The sequence below is a fragment of the Desmodus rotundus genome, chromosome 8 (assembly GCF_022682495.2).
Source record: "Desmodus rotundus isolate HL8 chromosome 8, HLdesRot8A.1, whole genome shotgun sequence".
Classification (NCBI taxonomy): Eukaryota; Metazoa; Chordata; class Mammalia; order Chiroptera; family Phyllostomidae; genus Desmodus; species Desmodus rotundus.
The window spans coordinates 129,056,989-129,076,066 of NC_071394.1; the positions used below are offsets into that span (position 1 = coordinate 129,056,989).

At 60.8% G+C, this 19,078-nt stretch overlaps 2 protein-coding genes across 2 annotated transcripts; one reads left to right on the forward strand and one right to left on the reverse strand.

Moving 5' to 3' along the window:
• Positions 1-4,364: 4,364 nt before the first annotated feature.
• Positions 4,365-11,369, forward strand: TMIE (transmembrane inner ear). Its single transcript, XM_053930186.1, has 4 exons — positions 4,365-4,500; positions 7,402-7,519; positions 10,716-10,865; positions 11,144-11,369. The coding sequence occupies exons 1-4, from the start codon at positions 4,402-4,404 to the stop codon at positions 11,242-11,244; spliced, it is 468 nt and encodes a 155-aa protein (XP_053786161.1). The 5' UTR covers positions 4,365-4,401; the 3' UTR covers positions 11,245-11,369.
• Positions 11,370-13,530: 2,161 nt separating this feature from the next.
• On the reverse strand, positions 13,531-16,916 carry PRSS50 (serine protease 50). The gene is made up of 4 exons (XM_024565963.2): positions 16,777-16,916; positions 15,539-15,822; positions 14,170-14,336; positions 13,531-13,761 (listed from the first exon to the last, which is right to left on the reverse strand). Exons 1-4 carry the CDS (start codon positions 16,866-16,868, stop codon positions 13,531-13,533), a joined length of 774 nt encoding a protein of 257 aa, XP_024421731.2. The 5' UTR covers positions 16,869-16,916.
• Between the last annotated feature and the right edge of the window lie 2,162 nt (positions 16,917-19,078).

The following is a 19,078-nucleotide window of genomic DNA, read 5'->3' on the forward strand; positions in this document are numbered from 1 at the left end:
TTGTAACAAAGGAGCCTACTGTCTGACCTGGTCCCCCTCTGGCTGCTAGGCCAGCTTCCCACCTCTTCCTGTAGCTCACAGTTTCCAGGGGGTGACCAGACTCACTGGGCCACCTCTGCCTCTTCCACTGCTGAAAACACTGAGGCAAAAAGGGCTGTCCAGCGGCAGGCAGTGCAAGAGAAAAAAGGGTGACCCACCAACCCCCTACCGAAGTGTGAGGTGGTGGCAGGCATGTCCCATCCTGCCAGGCTGAAGAGACATCCTGGTGGAGGAGGTGCATGGCCAGTTCCAGGGGTTCCTTAGCAGATGGGCAGGGGCTTGGGAGGTCTGTGGGTCTCCTGGCACGTGAGAGTGGGCAGGCAAGGGGGTCTTTTGGGCTTGGGAGGAAGGGCCAAGGGCTGGAGAGTGTCCGTGGCCACATGGGGAGAAAGCAAGGTCATCCAGGAACCTGTGGTCTCACCACTGGTGACAAATGGGGTAGGCAGAACCCTAAGCAGGAGGGATCTCATCTAGTGCTGGGTGTCTCTGTGACAGCCCTTCCCCTCTCCGGGCCTCAGTTTCCTTATCTGTACCTGTAGCCAAGGAAAGGCAATGCTGCCCAGGCTCAAGCAGGAAGGGAAGGGTCCCATCAGCTTCCTCCCCAGAGTTCAGACTTCCTGTTTAGCCACATCTAAGGGAATTGGAAGACTGGGGGCCAGTCTTCGCTCACCCACTCCCCACCCTCTGGGTGACCTCACGGGCATTGCCAAGTCCAGTTTTATTATCTGCCAAATGGGTTACGACCTGCCCAGCCTCTCTTCCAGCTCGTCCTTGGCTTGGGGCCAGGTAATTTGTAGTGGCCCAGGTAGTGCCCAAAGGACAAGCTCCACTGGGTCCACCTACCCTGGGCCACCTGCAACACAGCCAATCCCGCCCCACCCCCGCACCCCCAGCATACACTCACTTGTGCCAGACTGACCCATTTACTATGGGACTCACTGGCAGGGCCTCAATGTTGCACAAGTCAGGGGCAGCCCTGCACATGGGCACACGTGTGCAGACCATGTACGTGTCCACACGGATGCAGGCTTACACACTGCTCCATGAAATGCACGCTGAGACGCACCCCCAGACACACAGAGGCAAGTGCATGTGTACTCTTGTGCACACAAATGCCTTGGGACACAGGCTTGTGCCTGTGCACTCGCAGGTACCACCCAGGCCCGGCCCAGCCCCAGAGCTATTCTGAGCCGGGCGTGGGGCCAGCAAGGTCAGAGATTGCCAGCTCCCAGCAGGCCCCAGCCGCTTGTCACAGGCCCAGGCTGCCCAGCCCCCACCCCCAGTCCAGGCTAAGTTCAAGGTGCCCCAGAGCCCACCCTGACCCTGACTGAGGGGATCCCTGCTTCCTCCTCCCTGTTCCCTCAGAGCCAAAGCTTAAGCCCTGGAGTTTCGGGCCCCAAGAGAGAACTCTCCACAGTGTCCCCTGCCCCTGCCGACTGACTCTGCTCATGGCTTCCAACCCAGAGGCGCTGGAAGCTGGACTGGGTTCCTGCAGGAAACCCACAAGAGCTAAAAATAGCACACAAGGGACAAGCAGTGTTCCGCAGGCCAGCTTTCATGCTACCAGGCATGGAGGGGACACCGTCTTCCAGGAAAGCCAGGCTGGGGGACCTGGGAGTCCAGAGCTCCCCCACCCCAGACCTGACGGGCCTGACTGGGAGCAGGGTGCAAGGGGACAGAGGAACTGTGTGAGAAGTAGAAACAGTAGCGGACGGTGGGCAGAGCTCGGGGTTAGGGGCTGAGGACCAAGTCTGAAGCCCCGGTTCTTGAGTGTCCTGAGGCAGAACACAACCCCTCTCTGGGCCTCATTTTGTCATGAGTGAACAGGGGAGAGGAGTAAAAAGATGAATAAGCCTTGAGCTCTCATGATGCTCCTCTCGGCATGGTGTTTACTCTGGGAGATGACGGGGTGTTCGTGGAACAAGGTATCATGGGGTTTCTTTCCAGTGTAGAATCCCGCTGTGTGCAGCGAAATGGCAGCGACAACCACAGTGACCAGCACTTACCGAAGGCCGGTGGTGTGCAGGCCCCTCGATCCTGCAGTCACGCCCGTTTTACAGGTGACAGCTGAAGCTCCGAGAGGTGAAATAGCCAACTGAGGACTCCCAGCTGTCAAAGGGATTCCGCCTCAGGAGTCTTAGTTCTAAGCATTAAAGCATCAAAACCTTTAGAAGTTATATAGCATGAAGCTACCAATTTACAAGAAACATAATTTCAAAGTTTAATTACTTAAACTTTCTCTCTGCTAATCTAGTGAATTTTGGATAATACCTTTTTTTTAGTCAACATTTGCCAAAGACATTTAAATAATGCAACTTTCAAATGGTGTTTCTCGTAAACGCGTCGCTTTATACTTCGGAGGTTATTAAAGCTTAAAACTGCACTGGGGCTTCCAGGACAGCCTGGTATTTTAAGTCAGTGTGACCTCAAAGCCTGTGTGACAGTGTTTGATGGTGTGTTTGGGGTGCGGGTGGCAGTGGTGGGGAGCTGGGGTACTTGTGTTGGATAAAAAGCTCTGGGGAAATGTATATGGTAAATGGCACACAGTGAGGCCTCAGCTGCATCTAGGAGCCTGCGGAGGAGTGGAGCCCCCTGGGAGCAGCGGCCGTTTCAGAGGACAGTGGGGACATATGTGATCGTATTCCCTTTCAGATTTCCTCATGGGGCTCACCCTGCTTCTTGGATGGAAAGACAATGATCTTTACGAAAAGAGTGACACCCCGCCCCTCCTGGGCTGAGCCATCCTGTCTGGGAGAGCCAGCCCCCCCCAAAGGTTTGCTCACACCCCCTCCCTCGGCCCTGGGGTGACAGTCTTATCCCCATCACCCCACAGATACAGACATGCAAGTGCAGAGGAGGGATGTTATGCCCGAGGCCACTGTTAGGTCCACTAACCCCAGCCCAGTCCAGCCAAGTCCGCTCTGACCCCATACCCCAAGGGTGACCCCATGTTCCTGGCCGGTCAGTGTGGCTTTCCCTAGCCTGGCCCGTGATGGGTGGCATGAGGAAGTGGGGCACGAACGGAGAGCTGCAGCAAGTGACTCAGGCTCTGGGGGAATCCCTGTGTGCCTGGCCAGGGCAAGCCTGGGGAGGGTGGGGTGGCCCAGCACACCCGGTCCCCCAGACACCGCCACCCACTGGGGAGGGTCTGCTTGAGGGGCCCCCGGGCCAGCCATCCCTGCCAGTGGCTCTCGCGTTTCCCTTCCTGCCCTGTCATCTCCCAGGCCGGACACCTGTGCGCGTCTAAGGCTGGCCTTCTGACCTCCGCTGCATCGGCATTGGTCCTTGCTCACCTATGGCCCCTCCCAGCAAGAGCCCCACGAGGCTCTGGATCTGTAGGGTTCCCGGTTCTGAGGGTGGGCCCAAGGCCCAAAGCACCCCAGCCTGCTGGGGGTCAACATCGGAGCTGCTCCTCCAGCAATCGGCAGGTGGGAGGTGAATAATAATGGGAGGAAGGAAGGAAAGGAGGAGGGAAGGGAGGGAGGGAGGGAGGGTGGGGAGAGGAAGGAAGATAAAGCAGAAGAGGCTGCCCACTCCTCCTCCACAGTCCTTTCCAGGTCCCACAGCCCCTCAGAGCCTCCCTCCCTCCTCCCCTGCACCCATGGGTTGTCAGGGCTCACCCTGGGGTCAGGACCACAGTGAGATGTGGGCCAGGTTCAGTGTGAGGTCAGGGTCAGGGCTCAGCTTTGGCAGAGGCTGAGGGTCAGCCAGAGTCCGCCTTTCCCGGGGAGCCTACCCTGTCCTGCTAGCTGCAGATGCCGGCTCCTTCAGGAACCTTCCACAGCACCCACAGCTGGCAGCTCTGACCATGCTACCCCCTGTTCCCCATCCCCCACCCCAGCTCTGGTGTCCAGGGTGACCAGAGCCGCCTCTGGGCAGAAAGCCAGCCCAGAAAGCCCAGGACATCCCTGAGCGCCTGTCACCATGGCAACCTGCCTGCCATGCCCCCTTCCACCTAGGTCCAGTACAGTGTTTCAAATTCAGAACGTCAAAGTGGGAAGGGCCTCCTAGATCAAGAGATTCCAGCCCCTCCCTTTACCCCAGATGGAGAAACTGAGGCCCAGTGGGGAAGGGAGGGTGGGAGGGTGGGAGGGTGGGCCCTCGTCCGACCGTCCAGGTCGGGGGGGGGGGGGGGGGGTGGTCTGGAGACTGATCCTCCCTGGAGGGGGCGGGCCCTTCACCGGCTCTGCTGTGGGGCAGGCGGCACAGCAACCAGACACCAGCGATGAATAAATGATGCTCACTCGCAGCCTGCGACCATATCGCCACCGTCGAGCGCCAGCTGGCCAGGGGACCGTCACCGGGCCTCCAGGCATCGCTGGGCTCCCAGACCTGCGGACCTGAACCGCAGGCGGCGCAAAGATGGTGGCCGGGCGGCGGCCGGGTGCGGGGCCCCTCTGGGCGCTGGGCGGCGCTGCGCTGGGGGTCTGCCTCGCGGGGGTCGCCGGGCAACTGGTGGAGGTGAGACCTGGCGGGGGTGGGGGCGGCTCAGGGGGGGCAGTCACCGTCCAGGCGGAGGATGGGGTGGGGGGCCTTTCTGACTGGGAACTGCGTTTTCCTTTCCTCTCGCCCTGGGAGACCTGGCTTAATGAGGTGACCTGCCCCAAACGCTTGCAGGCTGTGGGGAGACAGCCGCCACCCAGAGGGCCCTGGTGTGATGGGAGGGCGCAGCTCCTCACTTCAAGGACGTGGGTCTGATGGAGGACACTCACCCTGACCTGACCTTAAGGGTTCCCTATCTGACTGGGGGATACGGGGGTACCGGCCTGATGGGGTCACTCAGCACCTCTCCTCTAGACTCCAGGTCTGATGAGGGCCCTGGGGAGAGGGGATGCATAGTCCTCTAGTCTGATAGGGAGACCTAGTTCCTGATCATAGCATCTGCTAAGGAAACAGCTTCTGCCTCTGAAGACTCCGCAGGGTCCCCTGTCCAGTGGAGCCAACGCAGCCTTGGGAAGCAGGTGGGAGTATCCCAAGCTGGAGGCTGGTGACAGGTGTGAGGAGACCCTCTATAAAGCAGTCACAGGTTGAGTCGGACTGCCTGCTGAGCCTTCTGCCCTGCAGGGGAGGGGCAGGCAGGGCAGGACTCCGGGGCTTAGGCTCTGTCTTGGTCCTGGTGATAGCATGGAGCTAGTAGAAGTTTCTAGAAGGAGAGCATCGTGATGAGTCCTGGTTTGGACGGGAGAGAATAAATCGGGAAAAGGCACATTATTGGGAGAACTGGGAAGAGCTCTGAGAGTGCCCAGGAAGAGGGGAGGGAGATGACTGGGTGGTTGGCTGGGAGCCTGGCTGGGGCCAGGAAGGGCTGAAAGGGGCAGACTGGGGACCACCTACAGCCTCCCTGACCTCTCTGTACCCCATTGCTGCTGAGCCAGGAAGGGGTGCCAAAGAGGCAGACCAGACCCAGAATTCTGGAGCATGAGGCCAAGAAGCAGGGCCAGGAAGGTGTGAGGGATGGAGCCTAGCAAGCAGAGTGCAGAGAGAGCAGGGAGGCACCCAGGAGAGCCCTGAAGTGGCAGGTGAAGGGGACAGGATGGGAGAGGAAGGACAGAGCCTTATCCTGGGGGCCTGAGGGGACACAGCCCTGAACTGAAGGGTCTGAGGGGTATGGGTGGGACAGAGCCCTGCAGTCCAATGCTAGCCTGATGCCTGATGCTGCTGCTGTCCGGGGGTGTGATCACTGGAGTCAGATGTCAGCTCCAGTGTCCCTGTAAGGGGAGCCCGGCTGGCCTGAGCCCCATGGAGTGTATTTGGGCCCCTCACTGGCTGTCCTGAGGCCTCAGGTACAGAAACCGAGCTGGCCTGGGGGCAGGAGGGCCTGGGGATGGGTGGAGGAGTGAGTCAGTTCTGAGCTGAAGACTCTTCCCAGCCCCCAGGAGCACGTCTTCTCCCAGCTCATTAAGGGAAATTGCATTTGGGGTCCATCTGACTGCTATCATCCGACAGCCTGTGCCAGGGTCTGGCTGAGCCCAGGGGATCCAGGGAAGCACGAGAAAGATGGTCCATGGCACCGCCCATCCCCACCCTCCAGGCTTCACTCTGCTAGGCTGCGAGGCTCTGATGAAGGCCAGGACCTCCAGAATTCAGAGTTCAGACCTCCAGCAGTGCAGCCACAAGGAGACGCCACACAGCTACCCATTACCCTCTACCCCAGCCCTGGCCACCGCCCTGACGCTACTGAGGCGTGCTGACCACACCCACAAACATGTACCTGACCATGTGCGCCCCGCCCCCATGTGCACCTTAAACCACACATGTGCCTGACCCTACATACGTTCAGTACCAGCTCCAGTTCACCTGGTTAAGAGAAAGGAGCCGGGAATCACGTACCAACCCCGGCACAAAGATCCTCTGGGTTACCTGGGACCCATCACCTCCAAGTGTCCCCAACACATGCTGAAGGGTTTTTATTGGATGAGGAAGTGCCTGGCTGTGGGAGGTACCCAGGTCTTGCTGGCAGCCCAGGGGACAGACCGTGGGCTGCCCTTCCTTCCCTGAGAGCCAGAGAGACCCCTAGGTGTGTCCTTGTCTGCTTAGCCAGAGGGCCTATTGCAGAGATGTCCAGGTTCCTCTCTCCTTCTAAGCACTGATTCCCATCTACTCTCCTCAGCCAAACTTGGTGACAGAGGTCATATCCCTGTCAGTCCCACAGGTCAGGGACCGGTCTTGATCAGACCCCCCACCCCACCCCAGGGCAGGGCCTTGTCCCACTGGGAAGGCAGGAGGTGACTGGCGAGGCTCTGCTCAGACTTGCTCCAGCCATGCTTACATCTTTTGGCCTCCAGGTGTCGCTGCTGGACTGTGAACAAATTATCTGGTCCTGTCCTGTAAAGGCTGTGCTTGCCTGCTGGCCAGAGGCAGTGACTCTGGCAGGGGAGGCGATTGTTGAGGTCACCTGCTGGGGGTCTGGCCAGGTGGCAGAGTCTCAGGCCCACCCCATTCTGAGGGTACCTGAGAGCACAGTCCAAAGGGCAGCTCAGGCCTTGCCTTGTCTCTGGCCTTGGTCCTGAGTCCCCATCTGCCTGTGGGGGCCCCAACTAGAGCAGGAGGAGAGACCCACAGGCTGACTAAAGGGGCCTCGAACCTGATGGGGGCAGGCTGTTCCCTTTTGTCCCCTTGGGCCTTGGTTTTCCCAAGCACCAACCACCTTGCAGTTCAAGTCCCGGCTCCATGGGGCTCTGCTCCCTTCTCTTGCTTTAAATTGGAAACTCCCCAAGGTCTAGGGCATTGGTCGTGATTCTAGAAGATTCTGAAATGCTTGCGCTGAGTCCTTGCTGAGACCTGGGTCTCTCTCAGCCCAGTCCCAGCCCAGTCCCACCCCCGGCCTCTGCCCAGCTCACTGCCCTCTCTCCCCACCCACAGCCCAGCACGGCTCCGCCCAAGCCCAAGCCACCCCCATTGACCAAGGAGACGGTGGTGTTCTGGGACATGCGCCTGTGGCACGTGGTGGGCATCTTCTCGCTCTTCGTGTTGTCCATCAGTGAGTAGCTGACCTCACCTGCCCGACACACACAGTGAGAACTCAGCACCCCTGCCGCCAGCACCACCCCCAGGGGCTCAGGGCAGCGATTCCGGGCAGTGCGCGCAGGCCAGGCGCCCGCAAGAGGCCCGCTGCGGTTGCTGGCACCTCCCGATCCACACAAAGTCCCTGTGGAGGACTGACAGGCTGGTGGCGACCTGAAGTATTCTCCCCAGCCGGGGATGCAGCCACATGGCAATTACAGTAATTACAGGGGACTCCAGGAACCAGGACGAGGACGTGTCATTTTTCCCTATAGCGGGCCTCCTGATGCTTTTCCTGCCATTTGGCCAGCTTAAAGGGCCCACACCCAAGGTCCCCAGCAAGGCCACCCTGGCTGCAGCTCAGCCCAGAGGCTCCCCAGATGCCCAGCAGATGTGTCTCCCAGGCTGCAGACTCTGCCTTGTCAAACACCATTGCCCCGAATGACTCACACCCACCTCAGCTAAAAGCAGAAGATCCCTTCTCTCCCGGGACCGGGCACCCCGCTTTCAGTCTTGCTTCTTGGGCCAGGGTCTGGAGCTGGGTGGCGGGGGCAGAGAGATGCCAGCTGGGGTGGGCCGCATGGCACTGAGTGAGGAGTTTCCTACAGGCCAAAGGCAGTGGGCAGCAGCCCCCGCAAAAGCTGCAGAGAGGAGGGGTCCTGGAGCTGCCCGTGGGGGAGCATGGGTGGGGCTTCCCGGGGGGCTGCTGGAAAGGCGCTCCAGGCGGAAGGGATGGCGCGGGCACAGGTCTCAGCTAGCCCCTGCAGGACCTTTACAGAGGGCAGCCTGGGTCCGGGCTAAAGCGGCATTTAAGTCCCAGCAGGAACCATCCCAGATGAGGTCCCCTGAGGGCAAGCCCCCCCCCCCCCCCCCCGCCGCAGATGTGGGGCCCCAAGGGTGACAGGACACCTGATTTGCATGTGCTTCTCCGGGCACCAGAAGTGCCCTCCCTCTGAGAGAACATCCACCCCTCTAACCACCCCCCCACCCTTGCTTCTTGCCAGGGTGAATCAGACCAGGCGAGGCCCGATTGCTTCTCAGAACAGCATCTGGGCAAGAGGCTGCGCTGTGCTCCTAGCCAAGGCTGAAGCCCAGTCAGGCCGCTGGGTGGGGGCCCCATAGACAGACAGGCGTGGCTCCAGTGTCCACGGAGGGGCTCCCCGCACCAGCAGGCAGGGTGGGGGCGGCATCTGCCCTGCAGGGCCACAGGAGCAGTCTAGGGTGCGGGTACAGGGGGCAGCTCTGGGACACCCTGGGGAGCAGGGGTGAGGGCTTGGTGAGGCCTCAGAACACACAAGGGCCTCTCTGGGGCTCTGCTCGGCCCCACGTGGTGGAGGTACCTGGGGCCCAAATTGGCACTGGGACTTCAACCACGCAGACCGACCCCACTCCTCACCCCATTTCCTAGAAAAGGTAAGGGACGGTCCCAAAGGCCCCTGAGCCGCAGAGCAGCACTGGTTACCTCCACATAGGGCCCCAGGGAGCCGGGATGGCACAGCCTGTCTCCTGAGAAGGAGACAGCTTTCCTGCTCCCGGGTCCACGTGGGTCTGGGAGGTGCAGCTGCTACAGGATCATCACCCCAGGCCCGTGTGAAGAGCGGCTGGGACTGGGTGGGGTGCCTCTGGGGGTCTCCTCAGCCTGGGGCCTTGTATCCTAAGCCCCTGCCTGGCCCTGGAACTCAGTCCAAGACACTGCCTGGAGATAGGGGCCAGTTTTGAGCCCTGCCCTGTCCTCCAGGGACTGCCCCTGGGACTCCCTTGAAGCCCAGGCCTGCCAGTTCTGGGAGCAGTCCTCCTGGAGAGCCCCCGAGCCTGCACAGTCCCACAGAGGTGCCCCATGGGTGGCTGGAAGAGGCAGCCCAAGCCAGTAGGGTTGAGTTGGGAGACCCGTGGGCATTGGGTGTACACACCAGGGTCTAGAGAAGACCAGGACCCAGGGTTTGGGGTCAGAAAGGCCTGCTGTCTGCTCAGGCCTCCCCACAGACAGCAGAGTCCCCTCAGACCCGCTGTTAGGGCTCATGCAGCCCCCTCCCCACAGTGACCCTGGAGGCTATTGCCCGCCCCATCCATTCATTCAGGGGTCCAGTCTTGTCCTCAGCAGCTAAGGTTTTGAGACTAACTTTCTCACCCATTCATTCATTTTTTTTTTCTTTCATGGTGTGAGTCTGGGTGAGACTCAGCGGGGCCATAATGTGTGGCCAAAGTTGCACAAGATGCCTCCAGACGGTGCTCCAGCCCCGGCCACGTAGGTCTGAACCACCTTCCCCAAAATATGCCCGGCTTATCCTGCCTGGCCTTCCTGTTTCCAGGAGTCTGCCAAAAAGTCATGTCTGGTCATCTGATTTATAATAGGAAGTAGCTCCATCCCGTCTCCTGAGGCTGGGGTCAAGGTGGTCAGACTCGGAGTCGGGGGGTGGGGCTCAGAAAAATAAACTCAGTCCAACCAGGCCTGGCAGCCCTGCCCTGCCCTGCCGTGCCCCTCACCAGACTGGCCTGCCCCATGCCCTGGCCCGGCTAGCGTGGGCGCAGCCGCCCTCAGCAGGAAAACCACCCCTAGAATAACTGTCTGAGGTGAACGCCCCAGGGCAGGTCTGAGCCCTCTCAGCTGTCACCGGCAGGCGGAGCCCAGGCTGGGCCTCTGGGAGGCTGAGGAGGGTGCACCTACGTCCCCTGGGGTCTGAGCCTGTGCTGGCTCTGCTCTTAGGGGCCTCGGGAAGACACGCTAGGATGCACACAGAGCCCACAGGCCTGGGTTGGGGGCACAGGGCACCTCCAGGAAGCAGTGGCTTGAGTGCAGCCGTCTTTCCTGCTCTCCAGGAACTCTCAGTCCTGAGGGTCCAGGATCGGCAACAGGCCCGGCCCGGTGCCAAACGAAAATGTGAGACCCCTGTTCAAAACGATTAGCACTTTCAGAACAGTGAGAGCGGAGCATTCCCCCAAGCACCAGGCCCTTCTCAGAGCGGGGCGCTGTGTGAGTGCACGAAGCCAGCCCGCTCAGGAGAGAGCTTTAAAATCCCGGGGACCACCAGGGTTTTGTCACAGTGCAGAGCCTCCTGGCCCAGCCTCTTAGGTGAGACACACCTAGCTAGATGAGGAGATGCACCTGAAGTCTGGGGACCTTCCTGGGTGTCTGAGCTCTGGCCCCGGCCAAGCCAACTCTATCCCCACTCCAGTTATCACTCTGTGCTGTGTTTTCAACTGCCGTGTGCCTCGGACCCGGAAGGAGATCGAGGCCCGGTACCTGCAGCGAAAGGCAGCCAAGATGTACACCGACAAACTGGAGACGGTGCCACCCCTTGATGAGCTCACAGAAGTCCCTGGAGGTGAGCAAGTCAGGGCCACCAGCCCCGCCACCACCTGACCCTGGCGAGCCAGCTGGTCCCTCAGACCTGCCATACGGTAGATTCAGGGAGGGAACCCAGCTCTGTCCCTGGACACCAGAGGACAAAAGTTGGTCAGAGGGAGGCAGGTAAAACAAGGAGGTATCGTGCAGCGGGGAGAGGTATGGGAGGAAGAAGGAAGTGGAGGGCTGGACGTGGGAGGCTGTGGTGCAAGCCTTTGGATGCTAGTCACTCTGGCCACGCGTCTCTTTGCCCCACAGATGATAAGAAGAAGAAAAAGAAAAAGGACAGTGTGGACACAGTGGCCATCAAGGTAGAGGAGGATGAGAAGAACGAAGCCAAGAAGAAGGGAGAGAAATGAGGACAGCTTCCTGGAAGAAGCAGCTGGGGCTGGCAGGCCTGGGGCTTGAGTCCTGGCCAGGGTCCAGGCGTCTTGGACTGTGAGCTCATCCATGGACCACAGAGGTTGTAGGACATCCTCTCTGCTCAGAGGGAGTTGCTGAGGCCCATGGTCACGTCCTTATGGCCAATCAGGGGCAGGGATGAGACTGCAAGTATCCTGCCTCCCAACCCAGACTCCGCTCCTCTCACCCCAGCCTCGTGGCCGTGCAGCAAAGTTGGTCTAGGGCCACTGTCCCCCTGCAGATCCAGAGCAGCCTCCCCCTCACCCCACCCCCAGACATGGCTCTGTCCCACCCTTTGGCCAGACACAGCAGTGGTTCTATAGGGTCGATGGGAGGTGGGTTCACTTGGAGAAGGGCGCGTGAACTGGATGCTCGCCAAGACGCTGTGGCAGCAGGGGGCTCTCAGACTTGGCTGGATAGCAGTCCTGGGGCCGAGGGGTCTGGCCCGAGCCTGGCAGGGGTTCTGGCCTCGTGGGGTGAGCAGAGGTGGCCAGAAGCAGGAGCACCCCCAGCCCAGCCGACCAAGCTCCTGGCAGTGGCATGCACTTAGTTTACACGTTGTGATGGAGCTGAGGCTGCTGGGAGGCCAACATGAGGCTCCAGGACTCAGGGCTGCGGCTGCCGGGGTGAGGGTGAGGTCACAGGCACAAGACGGAGGCCAGCGGGCCAGGGGGAGAAGGGAAGAAAGCTGGCACCTGGACCCCATCTTAGGAATCCAGGGAATATTTGAGCAGGGGTGGGGGGCGGCCCTTGGGCTGCTTGGGGACCCTTTCTCTGCTCAGCTGTGGCAGAAGGGGTCAGGGCCCTGCAGGATCACCAAAGAGGGCAGCTCCTCCTATGAAGCGTTCTCAACGACAGCGCCTAAAAGGATCACTGCTGACAGGAAGGTGCAAAGGCCCCGGGGAGACTGGACCCACTAGGATGAGAGGTGCACAGAGGGGCTTCCAGGGGGCAGCGAGCAATAGCTGAGGCCTTCAGACCTGGGCCTGGAGACTAAGGAGACACCAGAGGTGTCAGAGCCAGGGGAGCTGTTGGAAAAGCCCCTGCTGTCCTGTACCCCGCAGAGGTTTGTAAATAAAGCTTAGTGCCTTTTCATACCCGAATGACCAGGAGTGACCCCTCCAGACAAGACACCCTTTTCTGGAGCATGTATGTGAAGGCTGACGCAGCCACTAGTGATAGGTGCCGGAGGCCAGGCCGAAGGTCCCTCCCCTGACTTTTCTCCAATCCTGAATTAGGATGAGCTGGAGGGAGAGATGGTGACCGAGAGGCAGAGGGGCAGCTCCCTCCAGTTGGGCACAGCCGAGGCAGGGCCTCAGGGCTTGGGGAGCAGCTGGCTCTCCCTTCCCCTCCCCTTCTCCCCTTGGTTTCCTATGGGCCTCTGATGGCCTGAGCCCAGTGCTGGGGACACACATGAGTCAAACCTGGCTCCTGACCAGGAGCAGTGAAGGGGCAGAGGGTTGTGGCAAAGGTCTTTCTGCCCCTACAGACCAGGGCCCTCCTGTGTGGATGGGCAGCAGGTGCCCAGAGAAGCAGGGGCCACTTGAAGTCAGAGGAGCAGCTGATAAAGCCTGGGGAGCCCAGGCTCAGGCTCCCTGACCTCTGACCTGGGGCCCCCAGTAGCCCTTTATGGACCAGCAGGGCTGCTGATGGTGGGGACGATTTCGGACCCCAGTGGGCACCTGCCCCAGTCTCCAGGGAGATGGTGGCGCTGGAAGGTCAGAGTCCACTACGGTGCTTCAAGGCAACGACAGGGTGTGTTGCAGCCACTTGCCAGGAGACGGGCTAAAGTCAAGCAGAGCCTGACTCCCACTAACGTGGTCCAGAAAGAACACACTCAGTTCCCTGGCCTACACAGAGCGACGCCCCCACCCAGCCTCACGCTGTGTTCTGGCAGCACCGTCTTCAGCCTGGGCAGTATCCTCCGACACGGATGGCATCCCTGCACACGCACTCCCACCGCCTTCTGCAGGAGCCACCCCCGACCTCAGCATGGAGGCGATCCTGGGCCTCGACACTGAAAAAATGCCGGAGTCCCCACCACACCCCATCTGGTTCAGTCACCTCCCTCTGGAGCGGGCCCAGGGAGTGAGGGGCCTCCAAGGCCCAAGGAAGAGGAGGCGTGGGGAAAGAACTGTTTAATTGAGCACCTAGCCCCTGCCCTGCCTTGTGGGGACGGGAGAGTGGCACCACAGCGTTCTGGATACGGAGGGTGAGGGGGTCCCCAGGGACAGCCGAGAGGGTCAGTGGGCAGCCAGGAGGCTAAGGGGCAGCGGCAGTGCCAGAAGCAGAGCCCCGGACGGGGTGGGCAGAGCCTGCCCACTCATGCGCTCCCAGATCCAGTGTTTGTAGGAGGAGACACGCAGGTAGATGGGTGGGGCCTCCTTCTCTCCGCAGCCTGGGCCCCAGCTCACCATTCCCACCAAGTACCACGTGTTCTCCACAGGACAGGACAGGGGCTCCCCACTTAACTCCTGTGGGGGGAAGGGGGGAGCAAAAGGGTCAGGGAGGCTAGATGTGGCCTGAGGGAGACGTGACCCAGCTCAAGGGCCAACAGGGTGCCCCCACACCAGATCTTCCCCACAGTCCCCAAGTGTCACATGGCTGAGGAGGACCCAGAAGACCTTCTGCAGAGGGCTTCATCTTCCTTCTCTCTGGTGCCAGTCCTCCATCCCCCCTTCTTTAACCCACCCTCCTCCTCTTCCATTCTCTCACTGCCCCCTCTCCCACCAGAACCCCATCTCTCTCCCCCACCCCTCCTCCTCTTCCCCATCTTCCTGCTCCATCACCCCGCTCGTCCCCTCCTCCCCTCCTCCCCCGTGCCCCTCGCCCGGTCCTGGCCAGGTGCTGCGGAAGTCGGCAGGCAGGGGCACGGGGCTCACATAGCAGAACTGTTCCCGGTCGGCGTCTTCTGCACACAGCATCTGGGAGTTCACGATCCGAATCACCAAGGGGATTTTGGAGAACTTGTGGTAGAAGCCATCACACTGCTTGCTGTTCAGGATGGTCACATCCTTCTCCTGAATGGTCTGGGATTGGGGCCATTTGCCTGTGGGACAGGGGCCCCACTCAGGCTCGGTGGCTCCACTGCTGCCCACTGCCAACGGCCTTGTCACCGACCTCCCTTGGCTCCTTGCCACTCCTCCAGCCTCTTCTACCTGCCACACAGCAGCCCTGGAGGTCTCTCCAGGTTCAGCCCACCTGCCATGCCAGTGGACTTTTCCCAAGCACCCCTGGAGATAGAGACCTTGGGGCAGGCTGCCCACCATCTGGCCTTGCTGGGCCTCACTTCCTGCAGAGCCCATTCCTGCTTCAGTGTCTGGTCTTTGCCTTTCCTTCTACCCCGAATGCCTACCAAGCCCCCCACCCTGGTCCAAACCCCTCCTTTTCTTCAAGCCCTCCTCACAGGCCTCTCTCCCCGCTGAGCTTGCCAGACACCCCTCCCTGGGTCCCAGGCACTGCTTCCCCCCTCCCCTCCTCCTGTCTCTGCCTCTAGCCTGAGAACCCAGGAGACAGGAGACTTCCGGCCATTCCAAGCCATTCCCCAGACAGGCCATGACAGGGAAGACCAAAAAGCCACCCCCCTCCCCTGGGCTGGCGCCCCTGCAGGGTGTTTTTAGGTAAGTTGGCTCAAGGCTACAGGGAAGGCCAGGTTTCTGGAGGGAAATGATAGGGGTCCCAGAAGGGAGTGGATGTTCCCGGGGCACGTGAGGAAATGGACCCTCAGGTGACCTGGGACAACACCCCTGCTCTTTGGGCCTTGCTCCTCAATCGGGATGACATTGGATTGAGGACCACTGGGGGCACCCGGAGTGACTCCCAACCTCTGGGTGCAGACCATCCTTGGCCGGCCATAAGGGGCTTCTCTGGGGAGCTCTTCACAGACACAGAACCCCGCCCCTCTCACTTCAGAGGATCTGCTTCAAGCTATGGCCACCCTGGGACGGTGCGGACAGTACACACTTCCTCTGGGCCCCTTCTGCCCCAAGGATGTCCCGTTTATAAGCCGTGGCCCGGGTCCCAGTGTTCGCTGCAATCAGTCTCTGTCCCCTAAGGCCTGAATGACCATGGGGTGCTCACCACTGAAACCCTCCAGGGGAAGGAGACCCTGGGTATGAGAGCCTGACAGGAAGGGCAGGGCAGGGGACTGGTGGGAACAATGCCTCAGACAGGTCTGTCCCCGGAAGGCCCCAGCCTGTGCCCAGGCCCTCTCCCACACCACCCACCTGGTCTGGGGAGGCTGCGACTCACCGTTCACCTTAGGGAGTCCCCAGCCCGTCACGGTACAGAGGGAGCGGTCCTTCACCACGTGCTCCATGTCGGGCAGGCAGATGGGCCAGACGTACTTGCTGAACGTGAGCGCCCACCGCAACTGGAGGAGGGCGATGTTGTGGGCCTGGCCAACCCAGGACCACAAGCGACGGGGCCGGAAGCGTCTGTTCACGATGACCTGGTGCACCGGGACGTCGGAGGCAGTCTGAGCCATCTGGTCCATCTTGGGGCTCCCCACCCGTACTGAATAGCTAGCATCCTTCCTAGGGGAACCACCAAGGGAGTCTGCCATCAGTTCTGGCGCCCCGCCCAGCCTCCACCCCACTGCTGCCCTCTGGGAAGATCCAGGCAGGCCACCCACCCGCTGCAAGCCCAGAGCCTACCCCTCACAACAGGTGGGTCAGGGCCCTGCACAGTGTGGTCATGTCCTCAGAACCACCCTTCATCTTTATGGAGGGGAAACCAAGGCTCAGAGAAACCCAGTGACCAGCTCAAAACTACACAGCTAGGAAGTGAGGGAGGCAGGATGTGGACACAGCTTTATCTGTTTCCAAACTCTGGTTCTGTCCAGTGCTCCGTGCTGGGCCCCAGAAGTGACAGGGACCCCCATGCAATCAGCCCAGGCCTCACCCTCTGGCCTCCTTTCCCAGCATGCCCCTGGAGTCTCTGTCAACTGCTAGGCTTGAACCAATTCTGCCCCATCAGCCCTGAGAGATGCTGCCCTCAGGCCATGCCCCTGGCACCAGAACGTGGGCACACCTTCTCTCTTTTCCCCACACTGAGCATCTCTTTTCCTGTCTGTCTTTCCAGCAACCTGAGAGAAGTGATCTGTCCCCTCTCTGCCCCCAGTGCCCGGGCCAGGGTCTGGCTTCCAAGGAGTGTCAAAGGCTGTTGGTTAAATGAAGGAAGGAACATGTAAGTGAAGCAAAGGGTATGGAATGAAAGAATTAGGCCATTCTCTCTGTGGATAGAGGGAAGGAGGCCTGGACAACGGCTTCCAAGCCCCCATTTCCTGTCTGTGGAAGACTGCACAGGACCAAGGGGCGAGGGGAGGGGGGCAAGCTCCCGCTCCCAGGAAAGAATCTGTACAACTCAGCCCCCACCTGCTTGGAGCTCCGCCAAGGGCACAGCTGCTACCGAAGGGCCAGCTGGAGGGAAGACTGGGCCCCACGTGGCTCCAAATGGCTCTCCACCCACCCACCCAGGCCCCAACTCACTGTATCAGGCAGTGGGCCACGGTCAGCACCCACTGGGAGGCAATGAGGGTGCCTGCACAGATGTGTGTGCCATTGGCCCGCACGCTGACCATCCACGGCCACCGTCGAGCCACAGCCTCTGGGTCCCTGAGGGTGGGGTCCTGCTCCTGGGACATACCACAGGCTGAGGAGGAAGGGGAGAGCTTGATGAGGGAGAGGACCTTCCAGCCACATGCCATGGCACCTTCCCTTCCCCTGCCCTCGGCCCGATCCCCCACCTCTCCAGCCTCTGGCCGGAAACTGTCCAATGACTCTCCTTCCCACTGGTCATCCCACAACAGTGCTGTTTGTCCCCATGTGGACTGGGGTGTCTGACCTCAGAATGGCCTCAGCGCTCCCCAGATGTCCCTCTCCCTATCCGCACTGCCAGGGCCCCAGATCATTCCCACTGGCCCCTTAGTCCTGGCCAGAACCTTCACACACTCATCTATGTTTCCCCCTGGCCCCCTGCTTCAGCCCAGGCAGATCCCTCTCCCTCCTCCGGAGCCCCCTGCAGTGATTCAGAGAAAGAGAGGCAGATGACCCAACAGGAAAACCGGCCATGTGCATGAACAGACACAGCCTGGAGAGGACACCCCCCACAGCCGTGACCAGCAGGGAGCCCCATCAGCACTCAGGGAGGGTGGGCCTGAATCACAGTGAGGCTCCTCCCACTCCACACACCTGCCAGGCTAGACTACCAGCCCCTGCTCCCAGGTGGTGGGGGGGACTCTCCCTGCAGACTGCCCACTCTGCTGGAGGGGTGTCAGTGGGTGCAGGCTCCTTGGAAAAGATTTTGAACCGCAAATGCACACAAGCCAACATCACGGAAGCCCCACTCCCTGGTGTGTTCCAAAGGGATCAGTGGCTTGTGAAACCGGAGTAGGTGGGCCACGAGCAGCGTTGTAAATGCTAACACAGGAGAATACGGGCAGAGCACTGCTGCGTCCTGTGTGTGAGGCCGGGGGTGGCGGTTAAGTCCTGTGGACTGAGTTCCAGGACAAGGAGTATTTCCCTCTGGGTCTCAGTTACACATGCCTGAAAGCCACGGCTCAAGACAACGCTGGCGTGTGTGCCCTAGGACACCCACAGGAGGGCTCCCTGGAAGCTATGCTGCAGACCCCCACCCCCGCAGTCCGTGTCTGGGAGCCAGGGGCACTTCCTGTGCCTTCTACCTCACCGGGATGGGAGGGCTGACCCATAACAGATGCTCGTGCAACACTTGTCCGCTGGGATCAAAGGTTCGGAAGACTCCTCCAAGCCCCCTCCCGGATGGAGTGAGTCCACAGTACTCACTGAGTGGTATGACTTGAGAATCAGGGCTCTCGGTGGTCGGCAGGGTCAAGGTCGGCAGGGTCAAGGTCGGCAACAGCGTGGTAGGGGCCTGCCGGGGGAGGCGAGGCCCACCTGAGGGACAGGTGGCACTGGGGGCACAGGGGGCGCCAGAGTCGCGGGGAACAGCCGTGGACCCTGCCTCCAGGGCTTCGCCTGTCCCCAAGCAACCTGTGGAAGGGTGCAGAGAGGGTCAGAAGTAGACAGCGTGGCCCTGGAGTGAGGAAGGGGAGGGGGTGGGCGGGCTCACCCTCCGGTCTGAGCAGCAGCAGCAGCAGCAGCAGGAGGCCAGCCTGGGCCAGGGAGGGCGCAGGTGTCTTGCACCAGGGCTCCATCCCGGGGTTGCAGCAACTGTGCCTGCCCCGGAGTTCCTCTTATGATGGCGCCCCCGCACTGGCCGCCCACGATGGCTCCTGGAGTGTGGTGGGTACGGGCGTCCCTGGTCTCGATGCACGAGGCGCCCCCCTGCGGCCACCCTCGACGGTGCTCCCGGGTTCCGCCCACAAGGGCGCCCCCTAGTGACTGTCCTCCATCATACCTGCCAGACCTGGAGGGCGCGCGCCAGTTGCCTGGTTTCTGGTTCTGCCTGAGGCCCCCTGGTTTCCTCGTACCGCTTGGCCAAATAGTTTCCTGGAGCCTCACAACTAACCTCGCCAGTTGCTGTACCCACTAGCTCCTGCAGCCCACTACCCCGGGCTGGTTTCATGTCTCCATCCCTCCCCTGGTGAGATGGCCCAACCCCCGGTTACTGAAATTAAGCATATTGAAAAGTTTTCAGTAAAGATTTTTAAAGACTGCACAATTTTGCCCTGACCGGTGTGGCTCAGTTGATTGGGCACCGACCAGCAAAGTGAAAGGTGGCCGGTTTGATTCCCGGTCAGGGCCCATGCCTGAGCTGTGGTTTGGTGCCGGCACATGCAAAAGACAACCGACCGATGTTTCTCTCCCTCTC